General features: G+C 46.1%; 1 protein-coding gene across 1 annotated transcript in view; it reads left to right on the top strand.

Annotated features, from left to right (window-relative positions):
- The window catches only part of LOC130130965 (calpain-1 catalytic subunit-like), a 17,869-nt gene extending 1,924 nt beyond the window's left edge, over window positions 1-15,945 (top strand). The window contains exons 3-13 of the mRNA XM_056300829.1: window positions 5-177; window positions 1,335-1,546; window positions 1,696-1,735; window positions 6,355-6,420; window positions 7,399-7,456; window positions 7,860-7,924; window positions 8,549-8,617; window positions 8,824-8,902; window positions 10,352-10,468; window positions 12,082-12,140; window positions 12,410-15,945. Of these exons, the coding sequence (XP_056156804.1) occupies window positions 5-177; window positions 1,335-1,546; window positions 1,696-1,735; window positions 6,355-6,420; window positions 7,399-7,456; window positions 7,860-7,924; window positions 8,549-8,617; window positions 8,824-8,902; window positions 10,352-10,468; window positions 12,082-12,140; window positions 12,410-12,436 (965 nt within the window). The 3' untranslated portion in view covers window positions 12,437-15,945. The remainder of the gene's footprint in view (window positions 1-4; window positions 178-1,334; window positions 1,547-1,695; window positions 1,736-6,354; window positions 6,421-7,398; window positions 7,457-7,859; window positions 7,925-8,548; window positions 8,618-8,823; window positions 8,903-10,351; window positions 10,469-12,081; window positions 12,141-12,409) is intronic.
- Window positions 15,946-18,786: the final 2,841 nt, after the last annotated feature.

The raw sequence follows: 18,786 nt of genomic DNA, 5'->3' as shown, positions 1-18,786 counted from the left end.
GCAGCGACTTTCTGGATCAATCCGCAGTTCAAGGTGGACCTGCAGCATCCTGACGTGGCAGGTAATTCTGGCTGCAGCTTCCTGGTGGCCCTGATGCAGAAAGACCGCCGGAAGAAACGCCGAGAGGGGAAAGACATGGAGACCATCGGCTTCGCCATCTATGAGGTAGACAGACAGGCCAGAGACACACAGACCAGAGACAGACAGGCCAGAGACACACAGGCCAGAAACACACAGACCAGAGACAGACAGACCAGAGACAGACAGACCAGAGACAGACAGACCAGAGACAGACAGGCCAGAGACAGACAGGCCAGAGACACACAGGCCAGAGACAGACAGGCCAGAGACAGACAGGCCAGAGACACACAGGCCAGAGACAGACAAACCAGAGACAGACAGGCCAGAGACACACAGGCCAGAGACACACAGACCAGAGACAGACAGACCAGAGACAGACAGGCCAGAGACAGACACACCAGAGACAGACAGGCCAGAGACAGACAGGCCAGAGACACACAGACCAGAGACAGACAAACCAGAGACAGACAAACCAGAGACACACAGGCCAGAGACAGACAGACCAGAGACAGACAGGCCAGAGACAGACAGACAGTCGGTGAATACTGTTCAACAAGGTCTGAGCATAAGTCAGTATTGTCGTTAATGGTCTTTCAGGATGGAACTGTGACGTTGTCCCATCATGATGTTGCCGTTAATGTGGACAACACGATCACGTAACAAGTCAGGAAGTTTTCCCATGTCGTCCAGCACTGACTTGAAGTAGTTTGCACCACATGGAAGAGAAGTCTCGTTTAGCCGATTACTTTACATATTGTGGTATTTTACCGTATTATGACTATAACCACGCCTGTTATACTGTTATTCACCTTTTCATTTGTTAATCACATCCCTCATCTCTCTCGCCCCCCTGTCCCCCCTCCCTCTCTCTCTCTCTCAGGTTCCAGATGAGGTAAGGGCCGGCCTCTCCCGGTTTGTCAGTTTCTAACATGACAGTAATACATTAAGATACAGACGTCAACTTTGAGCTTCTCTCTGTTCCGGGGGGGGGGGGGGCGGGGTGTCATATTTTGATGATTTGATCTGATTGGCTGCATGTAAATGAGCGTGTCTGATGACATCATGAGTCTCCGAACAAAAGGATGCGCTGGGACAAGCTGAACCAGGGGAGGGAGCTCTTTCAAGCAGAAAGGGATGAGACAGCATGCGTGATGATTAAAGTAACTGATGTTGGAAATATTAGCATGTCCGTTTCTGGCGGACTTCAACTCATAGCTTAAACCCTGAAGGTAGAGTTCTTCTCTCTCTGTCAGTACACGGGCAGGTCAGGAGTTCATCTGAAAAGGGATTTCTTCCTGACTCACGGCTCCAGCGCTCGCTCCGAGCTCTTCATCAACCTGCGGGAGGTCAGCTCCAGGTTCAGGCTGCCAGCTGGGGAGTATATCATCGTCCCCTCCACCTTCGAACCTCAGAAGGAGGCGGACTTTGTCCTCAGGGTGTTCTCCGAGAAGCCCGCCAACTCTGAGTGAGTGGTCAGGGAGGGAGGGAGGGAAAATGTCAAAGGTGAATCTAAGAGAAACACATGCCAATGAGGAAGTGATGTTGACCTAAAGAGGAAGTTGTAAAGTGATAAGTTTAACCCTCTAACCCGGATGAGTTTCCTCTTTCTTTCAGGGAACTGGATGACGATGTCACAGCGGAGCTTCCAGCGGAGGTGAGAGGACTAGACAGTACTAAACACGTGGTTAACCATTTCCTTGTTCGTTGTTTCTGGTTCCGGTTGCCAGCTGAAGTCTGTTTGTTTGTGCCGCTGCCTACTTTTTAACTTTTAACAACTTTTAACCACTCCGTGAGACCTTTGGATTATTTTAATTGACTTTATGGTTTGCCTATTTTATGGATTTTTTTACCCAATCATCGATTACTGCACTGACTACTTGCACTCCTGATGAGAACCTTGAGGACTCAACTGTCAGCGGGTGGAGCTAACAGATAAACTGAGCTAACTTTCTTTTCTGTGATCATCTGTCAACCGTTTTAATTTTGCTATGCCTTGCGAGGACTGCCTAAAAACAACAAATGACATTACTAACCTCCAGGCTGATATCCAATGGCTCCGAGATGAACTGTGAACAAAGGACTGTCTTTTATCCGATTTTGTTGACACCGCTGTCTCACGGTCCAAAACGATCCCAGTCATGAACTAAGCCTTCTCCGACACCATCCTCTGGTACCCATCATCTTGTTGCCGGCCCTCCTCCTGCTCCACTTCCAGCTCACAGGCTACCTGGTTGGAGGTGGTAGTCGGATGTTGCAAGACGGAAAAACGACGAGCTTCTTCACTTCCGCCTATAAACCTTTCACGTTGTTTTATCGTGTTGCCGGCTAATGACTCACCCTGTTGATGCCCCCATGATGGATGCTGTTCCTGTGGCTGATGTTGCCTTCCACGTAGAACTGGTCCCTGCTTCAGCTGGGACTACTTCTACAGCAACGGCTGTTCCTGCTCCTGCGGCGGATGAGCCACCTACCGCTGCTGCTTCCACCGTGGGTCCTCCTGCACAGGTCCCCCTGCACCGTCCTCCCTGGCATTTGGGCAGATTTGTCACTGCCAGTCCCAATGCCGCTCCCTCAGGCTGACAACATCCCCTCCCAAGACTTACCATGGGAACCTTGTCAATCATTCACCCACTCCTCTCTTCCCCCCCACTACCTTGATCATTGGGGACTCCATAGTCTGAAACATCCATTTCATAAATGCAGTTACGCGCTGCTTCCCTGGAGCCACTACTCCTGACATCCTGGAGAAACTCCCAGGAATCCTTGATTCATTTCCAACAGTTGTGAGAGTAATTGTCCACGTCAGCTCCAATGACACTTCCTGTCAGCAGTCAGAGCTGACAAAAGGCCATTTTAACCGTCTTTTAAATCTCTTCAACAGTGTGGAAAAACCCGCCTTTATTTGTGGCCCAATTCCCACACTGGGTTGTGGTTTGGGGTATTTTACTACAAACTCTCTGGTCCCACTCCCTTGGTCACTGCCGTTATCTACCCCCCCCCCCCAGCAAAACCCCTCCTTTCTCTCCGACTTCTCTGATTTTCTGAGCCAGCTATCTGCCATCTCATCTTCCATTCTCCTGCTGGGTGAATTTAATATCCGCATTGATGACACTGACTGTAAATCTGCCATAGAATTCCTGGAACTGCTACGCTTCAGCTTCACACAACATATCAACTTCCCCACTCACAGCCGTGGTCACATCCTGGATTTGGCCTGCTCCACTGGTCTCACAGTACATCAGCTCTCCAGCCTCAACCTCAACATCTCTGATTACCTGGCAGTCGCCATGGACATTAACATCCCTATCCCCATCCCCAAAGTCAAACGCATAATATCCTTCGGAAATCTCAAATCTGTCTCCTCCTCAGCTCTTTCTGCCTCTCTTGCCAATAAAGTGTCTGCCTCCCTTCTCCTGCTGTCTGATAATCCCTCCAATCTTGTCAAGTATTACAGTGACACACTCTCCTCCTGCCTTGATCAGCTACCCCCCAGTAAAACCAAAACAGTCTCATTCGCACACTCAGCTCCCTGGAACACTCCTGAACTCCATCAAATGGAATCCCATAAGCACCAGCATGAAAGTCTCTCCAAGAAAACTGGTTTAACAGTGCATCGCCAAGCCTACACAGACTACCTTCAACACTACAAAGATGCCATCATCACAGCCCGGTCCACCTACTACTCACACCTCATACACTCTGGCTCCACCAACCCCAAGGCTCTCTTTTCTACAACGAACAAACTTCTCAAACCCAGTGACAACACCTCCAGTTCCTTCACAATAAACAAGTACAACTCTTTCCTTTCATTTTTACAATCTAAAATTGACACCATCTACAGCAACTTGGCCACCTCCCCCACCCTCTCCACCCCCACCCCCACCACCACTCAGTCGCTGTCAAAGTTCTCCCGTGTCTCCAGTGGGGCTGTCCAGCCTTATGGTTAGAATGAGAACCTTCACTTGTCTTCTGGATCCCATCCCATCCAATCTTGTTAAGGACCATCTCTCAGCTATCTCCTCACTAATCACAGAATTCATTAGCTCCTCCTTTAGCTCTGGTTCAGTCCCCCATACACTTAAACTGGCTGCTGTCACCGCCATCCGCAAAAAACCCCGACTCAACCCTGATATCATGAGCAAATCCTGGCCCATCTCCAATCTCCCCTTTCTGCCAAAAATACTGGAAGGTGTTGTCTCCTCCCAACTCAAAGCTCACCTCATCTCCAATGACCTGTTCAAACCATTTCAATCTGGTTTCCTCTCACAGTATAGTACAGAAACAGCCCTCCTTAAAGTCACCAACAACCTCCTCCTCTCTCAGACTCTGGCCACCTCAGCATCATCATCCTCCTCGACCTCACTGCATCTTTCCTGCCCTGAACCCTACCTCAGCGTCACCAGTACTGCCCTCTCCTGGCAAAAGTCATATTTCACTAACAGACAATAGTTCATGATCATCAACAGCTGCACCTCCTTCACCACTCCTCTGTCCCAAGGCGTCCCCCAGGGTTCGGTTTTGGTCCTCTCCTGTTCATCCTTTACATTTTCCCTCGGTAACATCATACGTCCTCATGGTCTTCACTTCCACTGTCGATGACGTCTAGCTCTACATGTCCACTAAATCCATCACCACGACCATTTACTCCAGTCTGACCAACTGCCTCACTGAAATTAAAATCATGGATGCAAGCCAACTTCCTCAAACTAAATTGCGATAATCACAGAAAGTTGTATCACGTCATCTGGACACAAAAGATAAATTGTGATAAATCTGACATGATCATCATCGGGCCCAATTCTCTTACCAAAACCACTCACAACTTCTGCCTCACCATCGATAACGCCACTCTGTCCCCCTTCCCACATATCCGTAACCTCGCAATAATTTTGGGCAGCAACCTCTCCTTTGAGCACCACGTCACTCAAATCACCAGAATTGCCCTTTTCCACCTAAAAACAGCTCGACTCCACCCATCACTCTCCTTCTCTGCTGCTGAAACTTTGATCCAAGCCTTCATCGCATGCAGAACCGACTACTGCAACAGCATTCTCTATGGCTCATCATCCAAAGTCCTAAACAAACTCCAGTACATCCAGAACTCTGCTGCCCGCCTGCTCGCCCACTCCCGTGACCACATCACCCCTGTCCTCCAGAACCTCCACTGGCTCCCTGTCTCACAACAGATCCAACTCAAAGCCCTTCTCCTCACTCACAAAGCCCTCCATAACCAGGCCCCCTCCTACCTCACCGGCCTGCTCCACTACATACTCCTCCCTGCAGCCTTCGCTCCTCTGACACCAACCTCCTGTCTCCACCACACAGGACCAAGCACCGGACCTGGGGCAACAGAGCCTTCTCCATAGCTGCCCCCTCCCTCTGGAACTCTGTCCCCAAACATATCAGAGACTGCACCGATCTGTCCACCTTCACATCACTGACCCAAACTCACCTCCTCAGAATTGCTGTTAATGTGTGATTATTGTTGTGTTTTATGTGTTTGTTGTGTTGTTTTTATCCCATGTAAAGCATCCCTGAGTACTCTGATTAGCGCTGTACAAATAAAATGTATTATTATTTATTATCATTATTTTCACCCTAAAGGTGTGGACAGATCAATTCATTTAAAGGACCATACCGGTGTGTTTTGCATGTTTTAGCTGATTGACTGAATGAGGTATACCTCACCTCCCTCCCGCTCACTTCCCAAAGAATGGCAACGTTTTTTAGTTGTCCTGAGTGCGTTTTCCCTTCCTTCTCTTCCGTTCATTTCAGTATGGTATGAAAATCAACTTGCAGAGATCTGACATTTGCTTGAGATAGGAAATCCATCACAGGGAACATTTAGTCGCCTTTATTTTGGGTCAAAGTTACGTTACCGTTGTGGGATAATGCCGTTTACAGAGAAAGACCGTATATTTTCTGGGGCTTTTCACGGCATTAAAAACATAACTTTGATAAAATCGATGACTCGGCTAAGTGGTCTCTGTGATGGAGTATCTATCTCGGGCAAATGTCAAGGCTTTGCAAGTTGATTTTCATACCATGCTGAAATGAAGGAAACCAATGGCTGCCAGGAAGGAAGGAAGGAAAAATGCCTAAAAAACTACAGTATGCTTTGGAAAATGCAAAGTATATACATATATATGTAGTAATATGCAAAATACTAGTATGATGGTCCTTTAAAAGACAGTGAAACGGGCTGAAATTAAAAAAAAGAAATAAAATTAAATATTGAAATCAAAGGGTACATTTTCCATTTATGTATTTCAGACTGAGCTGGAGGAGAGCCAAATCGACCAGGGCTTCAAGAGCCTCTTTAGACAGCTGGCAGGGCCGGTAAGTTGACTTGACAGGAAGTGGGGTTTTTGTAAGTTGACTTGACAGGAAGTGGGGTTTTTGTAAGTTGACTTGACAGGAAGTGGGGTTTTTGTAAGTTGACTTGACAGGAAGTGAAGTTTTTTGTAAGTTGACTTGACAGGAAGTGGGGTTTTTGTAAGTTGACTTGACAGGAAGTGGAGTTTTTGTAAGTTGACTTGACAGGAAGTGGAGTTTTTTTGTAAGTTGACTTGACAGGAAGTGGAGTTTTTGTAAGTTGACTTGACAGGAAGTGAAGTTTTTTGTAAGATGACTTGACAGGAAGTGGAGTTTTTGTAAGTTGACTTGACAGGAAGTGGAGTTTTTTTGTAAGTTGACTTGACAGGAAGTGGAGTTTTTGTAAGTTGACTTGACAGGAAGTGAAGTTTTTTGTAAGATGACTTGACAGGAAGTGGAGTTTTTTGTAAATTGACTTGACAGGAAGTGGAGTTTTTGTAAGTTGACTTGACAGGAAGTGGAGTTTTTGTAAGTTGACTTGAGAGGAAGTGGGGTTTTTGTAAATTGACTTGACAGGAAGTGGAGTTTTTGTAAGTTGACTTGACAGGAAGTGGGGTTTTTGTAAATTGACTTGACAGGAAGTGGAGTTTTTGTAAGTTGACTTGACAGGAAGTGGGTTTTTTTGTAAGTTGACTTGACAGGAAGTGGAGTTTTTTGTAAGTTGACTTGACAGGAAGTGGAGTTTTTGTAAGTTGACTTGACAGGAAGTGAAGTTTTTTGTAAGTTGACTTGACAGGAAGTGGAGTTTTTGTAAGTTGACTTGACAGGAAGTGAAGTTTTTTGTAAGTTGACTTGACAGGAAGTGGGGTTTTTGTAAGATGACTTGACAGGAAGTGGGGTTTTTGTAAGTCGACTTGACAGGAAGTGGAGTTGGTAGTGCGGTGAGAGGTGTTATGGGATATGTAGTGATATGACCTTGCTGTCTTGTGTTTGTGCCAACAGGACATGGAGATCAGCGTCACAGAGCTGCAAACCATCCTGAACCGAATCATCAGCAAACGTTAGCAAACAAAGAAAATATTCGCCATGAAATCACGGCTGGAATCCCGGCCTGGTGTTCCTCGTAGTCTGTTTGTTTTACAGCGATACAATATTGTGTTCAACAAGACCTACTGACGTTCTATGTTTAGATGTTCTATGTTCAGCATTTGGTATCTGGTGTGTATCAAGGCCATCGGTGGTACCTCTAAGGACAACCAGCTCCCGGGTTTAAGTGTTGTTTAAGCTTCTCTCTCTCTCTCTCTCTCTCTCTCTCTCTCTCTCTCTCTCTCTCTCTCTCTCTCTCTCTCTGTCTCTCTCTCTGTCTGTCTCTCTCTCTCTCTCTCTGTCTCTCTCTCTCTCTCTCTCTCTCTCTCTCTCTCTCTCTCTCTCTCTCTCTCTCTCTCTCTCTCTCTCTCTCACAGATAAAGACCTGAAAACGGACGGTTTCACCAAAGAAGCCTGTCGCAGTATGATAAACCTGATGGATGTATCCTCAATAATCTGCTTCGCTCTTATTTCTTTACCTTTTTTTTGTGTGACCCCCCCCCCATCTTTTTTCTCCCCAACTGTATCTGGCCAATTACCCCACTCTTCCAAGCAGTCCTGGTCTCTGCTCCACCCCCTCTGCTGATCCGGGGAGGGCTGCAGACTACCACATGCCTCCTCCCATACATGTGGAGTCGCCAGCCACTTCTTTTCACCTGACAGTGAGGAGTTTCACCAGGGGGACATAGCGCATGGGAGGATCACGCTATTGCCCCCAGTCCCCCCCTCCCCCCGAACAGGCGCCCCGACCAACCAGAGGAGGCGCTAGTGCAGCGACCAGGACACACACCCACATCCGGCTTCCCACCCACAGACACAGCCAGTTGTGTCTGTAGGGACGCCTGACTAAGCCGGAGGCAACACGGGGATTCGAACCAGCGATCCCAGTATTGGTAGGCAACGGAATAGACCGCCTTGCTACCTGGACGCCCCTGTTTCTTTACCTTTAACATGTCCAGGCAGGGATGCAGAATAACCGTTCGTGTTGTTGATGCTGAAAGGGTGGAGGAAGGTGAGCAGATCTTTTTGACGGAGGTGTCTGGAGTTCCTTAACGTCTGTGCACAGACGGACGGCAGTGGGAAACTGGGTCTGACAGAGTTTCACGTCCTCTGGGAGAAAATCAAGCGATACCTGGTGAGACAAAACACAGATTGTTAAATCGGCCCACACGGCACTGTTGTGTCTCCATGGCAGCCGCACCATCCACCCGTTTGTCTTTGACCCGGGCCTGAGTCCCGTCAGTGTTGTCTGCTGTCCCCCTATCAGCCGCTGCCTCTCTCTCCCCCTCATCTGTCCTTCATTTTCTGCCCTGACCTCTCCTGTCTTTCTCGCCACAACAGACGATTTTCAGGGAGTTTGATTTGGACAAATCCGGCACCATGAGTTCCTACGAGATGAGGATGGCTCTGGAGTCGGCAGGTACCTTTCCCCCTTTCACAACTTTAAAAGTCCCGCGAAAAGAAAAAACTCATTTCCATTCTTGTTACGTCTTCGATCTGCGCTGGATTTACATTCGCTTCGCGCCACGTTCCAGAAAATCACAAGTAGACGGCGGGAAAAGTGGCTCCCACAAGGTCAGAAACATATGAAAGTCAAGAGGAGCGGGGAATTCACTACCGAGATGAGACGTTTAATCGCTCAGATCGCACATGCGTTTAAAACGCAAACACACAGACGTTTCCTGCTTTGTTTGACATGGGTGTCCTTATATATGCCAGTTTTATGCTTTTAATGATGTTTTTTTGTTTGTAGGTTTAGTTAAAGTACTCTTTGTATCATGCCAGCATCCTTTTAGGAATATACTCCCCCTCATCATTTGGGATTCACATGTATAAGTAGCTGCTATATGGGCAATTAAACATTGTATTTCTACATTGTTTTTATTTTTTTGCCCTTTTTCTCCCCAATTGGCCAATCACCCCACTCTTCCGAGCCGTCCCGGTCTCTGCTCCGCCCCCTCTGAGCCGTCCCGGTCTCTGCTCCACCCCCTCTGCTGATCCGGGGAGGGCTGCAGACTACCACATGCCTCCTCCCATACATGTGGAGTCACCAGCCGCTTCTTTTCACCTGACAGTGAGGAGTTTCACCAGGGGGACGTAGCGCGTGGGAGGCTCACGCTATCCCCCCCCCCACCGAACAGGCGCCCAGACCGACCAGAGGAGGCGCTAGTACAGCGACCAGGACACATACCCACATCCGGCTTCCCACTCGCAGACACAGTCAATTGTGTCTGTAGGGATGCCCGACCAAGCCGGAGGTAACACAGGGATTCGAACCTGTGATCCCCGCGTTGGTAGGCAACGGAACAGACCGCCATGCCACCCAGACGCCCTGTATTTCTACATTTAAGTGACTTATCAACTGCGATGGGAATTCACAAAAAAATATTTCACATTACTTTCAAGTTTATGATAATGGTAATAACGTTTTTCTCTTCCTGAAAAATACAATATTTTTTAGTTGGTCTTCCTGCGTTTACAGGTGTAACAAAAATGTCCAGCGAAAGACGAGTGACCTTCTACCACCAAACTGAAACTAGCCAATAGCGTACTTGTCCACATTCTCTTGAAAAAGCCTGAAAGTTGGCTGGCAGTGGAATCGAACTCCCTCCCTTTTAGATAAACGTCAAACCAGGGAAGTTTGTGGCTCCCTCATGCTGTTTCATGCTTGGCCCTCCACCTCACTGTTAATTTGTTGGAACGGGTTTGTCTGTGTGATGATGCTGATACTGATACTGTATCGATGACCCCGCCCGGCCTAAACACTATAACCCTTACCATCAGGGAGAAACTTTTGGCTGTGGTTGTAAAAAGAAAAGTGGCAGCCACTCCTCATTCTCTGGGCTCCTCTGTCTCCACTTCTAACCAGGGTTCAAGTTGACCAACCACCTCTTCCAGCTGATCATCCTTCGCTACACTGAGGCCGACCTTTCTGTTGACTTCGACAACTTCGTCACCTGTCTGGTGCGACTGGAGACCATGTTCAGTGAGTCTGAAGCCTTTATTACCAGAATAATGGATTTACTCGAGTTCCCGACTTGTACTGGCCCCTGGAATGGGGATCAGCTCAGCGGGTTGTCGATGAGGACAGATGAGCACCGAGCGACGGGATGCATTACACTGATTTTATTGCAGGTTGAGGATTAATACTACGGATATAGCAATGTCACCTTTTCACTGCCGATACCGATCATCAGTCTTACTGGCTGACACCAAGTACCGATTCAGTCCATTACTTTCACTGAACGATGCACATTTACACCAGTAGTTCAGGGTCAAAGGGCAAATGAAGGAAGAAAGAAGGCTTCCATGTGCCAAAGCTGCAGTAAATCAAGGTGTTTTGTTTCTATTCATGACATGTTTCTCGAGGCTTTTGCTATCAGATGTTAGTCTTGGGTAAAATCTCCAATAGCAGTACTCTGGTTCAGCCTGGTATGGCTATCGGTGCATCCCTAATTAATTCACATCGTTAACAGTTTCTCTGTACTTCGTTAACATTATTCCCTTCTAGTCATTATGTGCTACATTTGAATGAGACCAAAACATTGAGATAAATTAAAGAATGGCAGCAAAGGTCATCCGATACACCGAGGTGGTTTATGGGTAGGGAGGATGTGGTTGTCCTTTATAATTAATAGAATTACGGACAGAATGGTTTAAAACGGTGATACACAGACCAGGCAAATATTTTCATTTGTGTAACTATAGGGTAGTCGGTTATAGGACAAATGATTGGGATCGAACCGGCAACCCCTCCAGTTACCAGACGAGCTGCTCCGCCTCCTGAGCCACTGCCGCCCCCTCGTAGACAGACATCGTGGTATATATCGGTATCTATGATTATCACGATAATATTTCCCGTATTGCCCAGCATGGCTTTTGTAGGTGGCGCTGTTGCCCTTGCCATTTCTGAATTCAGATAATTCCCCTTGCACTCGCTTTACTCTGCATCACTGGTCATGTTACTATCAGTCCTTTTCATGGCAAAACATCTAAATCTTCACCTTCCTTCACTCCAATATGATCAGGATCCCTGAAGACAGTTCCAGTCTGTTTAAGTCTGTTATGCACCAGAAGTAACTCATATGAAACCACATCACAGGGATCCTGCAGCCGAACTTGAGCTCCTACCTGCACGACACAGCCTAACTGACAGGAACGGTGTGGGAACTGGAGGGGATTTTCCACAGCCATACTGGGAATTCCTCAAATCCATGATCATGTAGACCATAGAGAGCAGGCGTGCAGGGACAAGAGTTTTCGGCCGAACAAGATCAGCCAGACTCCCGCCCCTCCCCGGCCTTGGGAAAGGGCTTTGCTTTGGGTTTCTCCGTCTTTATCTCGCCGTGTCGTCGGCCCCTCAGCCGAGCCCCGTTCACGCAGATGCATTTCAAGGCTGAAAGACCGAATCAGACGTACAGAGGCCTAGAACCCACACCAGAGTCTAAAGACCTGCTGACTGAAGTCAAGCTCAACAGCTTAACAGTCTCGTGAGATCCACGTCCTCCCGTTTTAAACGGTTTCCATTGTGTTGTTGAAGCATCTGCTGAACATCTGGATTTGTGAAGTGACTTTTTGTGTTTGTGTCTTCTCTTTCAGAGACTTTCAAGACAATGGACACCGACGCAGACGGAGTCATATCCCTCAATTTCTTCCAAGTATGACTCTACGCTCACACGAACAGAAAAACTCCTGCATATAACTGCCACGTTTGTCTCCGTCTTTCATCCACGTTTTACCATCTGCATTTGTGGCGCCCTGGAAGGGTTTTCTCTACGCTGCACGGACGTGGCTTAGCATCCAGTTACTTGTTATTCCTGTTAAAACTCACGCACGTGCTTGCAAAACGAAATGAAAATGTCGCTCAGTAGCGCTTGTCACAGATGGAGGATTGAGTCTCTCCCTCTCTCTTCTCTCTCTTCCACAGTGGATATCGCTCACCATGTTTGCTTAGAGATGGACGGACTCCTGATAGGCGGACGCCCTGGATAAATGGAGCGCTGTGACCTGATGTGTCCCGGGTTCACTAGCACAAGTGCCTTTCCTCTGGACCCTGGTCTTCTTCTGGACCCTGTTCTTCTTCTGGACCCCGGTCGTCTTTTGGACCCTGGTCTTCTTCTGGACCCTGGTCTTCCTCTGGACCCTGGTTGTCTTTTGGACCTCGATCTTCTTCTGGACCCTGGTCTTCCTCTGGACCCTGGTCTTCCCCTGGACCCTAGTCTTCTTCTGGACCCTGGTCTTCCTCTCTGTCGCATGCTGCCAAGCCCATCTTATTTGTAAAGACTCCACTTCCATGTTTACATGAACTGTATGAGGAACACTTGCCAAAGCACTGCCCAGACTTACCGCCTGCAGTGTCACACGTCACGGACGGATGTTCGTACTTTTCCAATGACAGTCAGTTTAACAGATTACTTGGTGATTTCAGTCATATTATTCCCTTATTGATGTTTTTGTAATTACGTGCTCAAAATATAAGTACATCCACCCACCCATCCATTATCCAAGCCGCTTATGCCAACCGGGGTCGTGAGACACAATTTTCGGAAAATTATGAAAACTATCCCTAATCCATACTGAATTTTTCCGACCATTAGTTGTTTTTCTCTTTCAGTTGATTTTGATAAAACATGAGCTGGTCCAAGCTGTGTGGACCAGCCATGATAACGCCACACAAACGAACAAACAAACAGTACAGAGAGTTTACCTGCTCACGGTGGAAATGTGTCCTCTAACTGGATTTCATCGGGTGGCGGTACGGTTGGCGCAGTGGTTAGCGCGGTCGCCTCACAGCAAGAAGGTCCTGGGTTCGAGCCCCGGGGTAGTCCAGCCTTGAGGGTCGTCCCGGGTCGTCCTCTGTGTGGAGTTTGCATGTTCTCCCCGTGTCTGCGTGGGTTTCCTCCGGGGGCGCCGGTTTCCTCCCACAGTCCAAAGATGTGTAGGTCAGGTGACTCAAAGACATGTAGGTCAGGTGAACCAGCTGTACTAAATTGTCCCTAGGTGTGAATGTGTGTGTGTGAGCCCTGTGATGGCCTGGCGGCCTGTCCAGGGTGTCTCCCCGCCTGCTGCCCAATGGCTGCTGGGATAGGCTCCAGCATCCCACGACCCGAATTCGGATAATGGACGGATGGATGGATTTCATCAGGTAAAGGGAAGACAGGAACATCGGGCGTCCAGCTTTGTTAGAGGTCCTCACCTCGAAGAGACACGTTTCTTAGAGGAGCAGTTACGTTTTCTGACGAATCAGACGTCCGCTTGTCACTGACTTCACCGGCTTAGGGAATTTGCTCAGTAGAAACCCATCCAGTATAGTCCGGATCTGATCTTTTCTTTTTTAAATCCGACAACGGTATTAAAAGGTTTGGTAGTTTTTGGAAATGCTGTTCATCAGAGGCAGTGAGATTTACATGCGAAGGAGAAATGGGATTTTTAGGAGACATCCGTTTAAATGCTAATCCGTCGATTACTGCGTACACAGGGATATCGGTAAAGCAACTACTCCAATAATCCGCAGAAACCGTGCATTTACGGCTTTCCGCCATTTCTCCAAACTTGAGCCCGTCACTTTTATCAATCCACAGGTTCGGTTCTGCGACAGGGTTCGGGGTGGGACCCGGGTGCAGACACCAGCAAGGCCGAGTCATGCGGTGGTTCAACAACTGAAAAGGCCTTTACTTGGCCACACCGACGAGAATCCAGAAATAAGGCAGAACAGACCAAAGCAGCAGTTAAGACTAGGCAGCAGGTTAACATCCGGTGCAGTGATTAATCCTGATGGGCAACAGGTGAGTGGGGGATGCGAGGTGCAGGACGAGGACTGGCCAGAAGAGGGAGGCAGGGAGGGCAGCTACTATTCAGCTAATGTTGCCATTCATTTTCGTATTCATAACTACTGAAAGTAGACGACGACGTGTGATTTTGGATGGCAGCGAACATCGGCCCTAATTGAAGCCATCCAAGATCGGCGACTTCCCTTGGACACGTGTTGTTTCAAAGACCGGGGAAAAAAAACCAAAACCCTTAAATTTGATTCCCGAGTGCACCTTACCGTGATTTTGGCCTTCATTATGGCAACGACCACGGATGTGTAGACTCGCTAGCCCCGGGCTAACGGGTCGGGCCTTTTAGTCGACCGGTTAGCGTAGTCGCCCGTGGTGCGGGGAGACCCGGGTTCGCGTCCCGGCTGCGGCGGTTCCCGGCTGCCCCCCCTCCCTGAATTCGCCACATCGGTGTCAGAAGTGGGACGGTGAGGCCATCGGAAGCGCGTGCGCCCAGAGGCTGGTGGGAGCTGACATTCTGAAGCGCGGGGACGCGCTTGCCGGGGGGGGGGCGGGGGTAGTGTAACGACAACGAATGAGTAGACTCGCTGGTTGGCTAATGCGTCGCCCGTGGTGCAGGTGTCGCGGGTTCGCGCCCCGGCTGCGGCGGTTCCCGGCTGCCCCCCCCCCCCTGCATTCGCTACAGTATTAAGAAAGACCATTATTGGGGTTCATAGTATTACCACAATCGGGGTAAGTTCTGTGTGTTAATGTGCATGTACACGCACCCATTGACTGCGTAGATTCTTGTCCTCGCTCACTTTCACATTGGAGGGCGTCCAGGGGGGTCGGACCGAGTCTTTGCAGCTCGTCTCACGCTTGATTTGTATTCCTTCTTCTTCGCAGCTTGTGTCGGGCCTGTGGGTTTGTCTGAACATTGTGCGGTTATGACCCAGTGCCGGGCCTGCGGATCTGTTGGGGTAGCATGTTTTCTTGAGCCACGTGCACTTCTTCATAGAGTCATTTTAAATTCAGGACACATCCACTATTCATCACGCATGGCTGTCAGTCCGCATTTTAGCCAAGTATGACAAAAAAAACAAATTCACTTGTAAATTTAAGGTTTCATGGTTTGAAACGTGGCTTCAGTTTAGCCTTGTTTTGTTTTGTCTTGCCAATCAAAGGGAACAAGAATGTGCTGCTTCTGGGTGGAGGTATATATATATATGTGTGTGTGTGTGTGCGTGTGTGTGTAGTTATGCAGCGTCAGTTTACTTTTGTGTGCATGTTGTGTGAAACGTGGTCAGCCTTCCTGAAACCCTGTCAGTTTCACCAGGGCAGCGCGTGGGAAACGCCAGCAGAGGGAGGAAGCGGAAGAGCGACGCGCTTTCCGGCTCTCGTGCGCCCGGGGAAACTGCCGTCTTTCACCAGCCAAGAAACCTTGCTTAACTGTCCTTTAAGTAGTACCGCCATGGGTTGGAAATTAGTCGCACTATTTTGTAACAGGTTGAAATGTGGTGTCGTCTCGTTTTGGAGGGAAATTGGTTTCCCTCCAAAACTGAAGGAGAGGAGTTAAAACACTTGAAAAAGTCATATAAAGATCATATGTTGTTTACAATGTCTGGCCATTCTGTGTCCTTCTGGGCCCTTTTAAATCACACAATAAAGCCTGATACTTTTAAATCACACAATAAAGCCTGATACTTTTAAATCACACAATAAAGCCTGATACTTTTAAATCACACAATAAAGCCTGATACTTTTAAATCACACAATAAAGCCTGATACTTTTAAATCACACAGTAAAGCCTGATACTTTTAAATCATACAGTAAAGCCTGATACTTTTAAATCACACAATAAAGCCTGATACTTTTAAATCACACAATAAAGCCTGATACTTTTAAATCACACAATAAAGCCTGATACTTTTAAATCATACAGTAAAGCCTGATACTTTTAAACCACACAATAAAGCCTGATACTTTTAAATCATACAGTAAAGCCTGATACTTTTAAATCACACAATAAAGCCTGATACTTTTAAATCACACAGTAAAACCTGATACTTTTAAACCACACAATAAAGCCTGATACTTTTAAATCATACAGTAAAGCCTGATACCTTTAAACCACACAATAAAGCCTGATACTTTTAAATCACACAATAAAGCCTGATACTTTTAAATCACACAGTAAAGCCTGATACTTTTAAATCACACAGTAAAGCCTGATACTTTTAAATCACACAATAAAGCCTGATACTTTTAAATCACACAATAAAGCCTGATACTTTTAAATCACACAATAAAGCCTGATACTTTTAAATCACACAATAAAGCCTGATACTTTTAAATCACACAATAAAGCCTGATACTTTTAAATCATACAGTAAAGCCTGATACTTTTAAACCACACAATAAAGCCTGATACTTTTAAATCATACAGTAAAGCCTGATACTTTTAAATCACACAATAAAGCCTGATACTTTTAAATCATACAGTAAAGCCTGATACTTTTAAATCACACAGTAAAACCTGATACTTTTAAACCACACAATAAAGCCTGATACTTTTAAATCACACAATAAAGCCTGATACTTTTAAATCACACAATAAAGCCTGATACTTTTAAATCACACAATAAAGCCTGATACTTTTAAATCACACAATAAAGCCTGATACTTTTAAATCACACAATAAAGCCTGATACTTTTAAATCACACAGTAAAGCCTGATACTTTTAAATCACACAGTAAAGCCTGATACTTTTAAATCACACAATAAAGCCTGATACTTTTAAATCACACAATAAAGCCTGATACTTTTAAATCACACAATAAAGCCTGATACTTTTAAATCACACAATAAAGCCTGATACTTTTAAACCACACAATAAAGCCTGATACTTTTAAATCATACAATAAAGCCTGATACTTTTAAATCACACAATAAAGCCTGATACTTTTAAATCATACAATAAAACCTGATACTTTTAAATCACACAGTAAAGCCTGATACTTTTAAATCATACAGTAAAGCCTGATACTTTTAAATCACACAATAAAGCCTGATACTTTTAAATCACACAATAAAGCCTGATACTTTTAAATCACACAAAGCCTGATACTTTTAAATCACACAGTAAAACCTGATACTTTTAAACCACACAATAAAGCCTGATACTTTTAAATCACACAATAAAGCCTGATACTTTTAAATCACACAATAAAGCCTGATACTTTTAAATCACACAATAAAGCCTGATACTTTTAAATCACACAGTAAAGCCTGATACTTTTAAATCACACAATAAAGCCTGATACTTTTAAATCACACAGTAAAGCCTGATACTTTTAAATCACACAGTAAAGCCTGATACTTTTAAATCACACAATAAAGCCTGATACTTTTAAATCACACAATAAAGCCTGATACTTTTAAATCACACAATAAAGCCTGATACTTTTAAATCACACAATAAAGCCTGATACTTTTAAACCACACAATAAAGCCTGATACTTTTAAATCATACAATAAAGCCTGATACTTTTAAATCACACAATAAAGCCTGATACTTTTAAATCATACAATAAAACCTGATACTTTTAAATCACACAGTAAAGCCTGATACTTTTAAATCATACAGTAAAGCCTGATACTTTTAAATCACACAATAAAGCCTGATACTTTTAAATCACACAATAAAGCCTGATACTTTTAAATCACACAAAGCCTGATACTTTTAAATCACACAATAAAGCCTGATACTTTTAAATCACACAATAAAGCCTGATACTTTTAAATCACACAGTAAAGCCTGATACTTTTAAACCACACAATAAAGCCTGATACTTTTAAATCATACAGTAAAGCCTGATACTTTTAAACCACACAATAAAGCCTGATACTTTTAAATCACACAATAAAGCCTGATACTTTTAAATCATACAGTAAAGCCTGATACTTTTAAATCACACAGTAAAGCCTGATACTTTTTAAATCACACAGTAAAGCCTGATACTCAGTATTTATCAGACATTTTATGACCACACAATAAACATGAATATGCACTCATGAGACTTTTGAGATTTTTATTGATTGATTTGTGTTGAATCTAAAATATAGCTCATGTTTAGATCAATATTTCACATGGTTGGACTAAATGCCCCATATTACCCCCATATTATTATTTATATTTTATTATGATTTTTTGTGTGGAAAGATGGCGGCGCGAATTCACGTTTGCGGCGGCCTCAGCCAGTACCGTCCATGCAGTGTCTTTGTCCACGTCTGCGTCTCCGTTTGATGGCTGGGAGAGCTGGCGCTGGATCGGCTGGGAGAGCTGGTGCTGGATCGGCTGGGGGAGCTGGTGCTGGATCGGCTGGGGGAGCTGGTGCTGGATCGGCTGGGAGAGCCTGGTCTGCTGCGTCCTGTGGGCCCAGGGACCATGGCCCGTCTGGAGCTGTGCCCGAGGGGGAAGCACCGAGGATGGTTGGACAGGACGCGGAAGCGGGGCAGGCTAAGCTAACCGCTAGCCCATGCAG

The sequence above is a fragment of the Lampris incognitus genome, chromosome 20, assembly GCF_029633865.1.
Source record: "Lampris incognitus isolate fLamInc1 chromosome 20, fLamInc1.hap2, whole genome shotgun sequence".
In the NCBI taxonomy this organism is placed as follows: Eukaryota; Metazoa; Chordata; class Actinopteri; order Lampriformes; family Lampridae; genus Lampris; species Lampris incognitus.
This window is presented reverse-complemented; position numbering and strand designations above follow the sequence as displayed.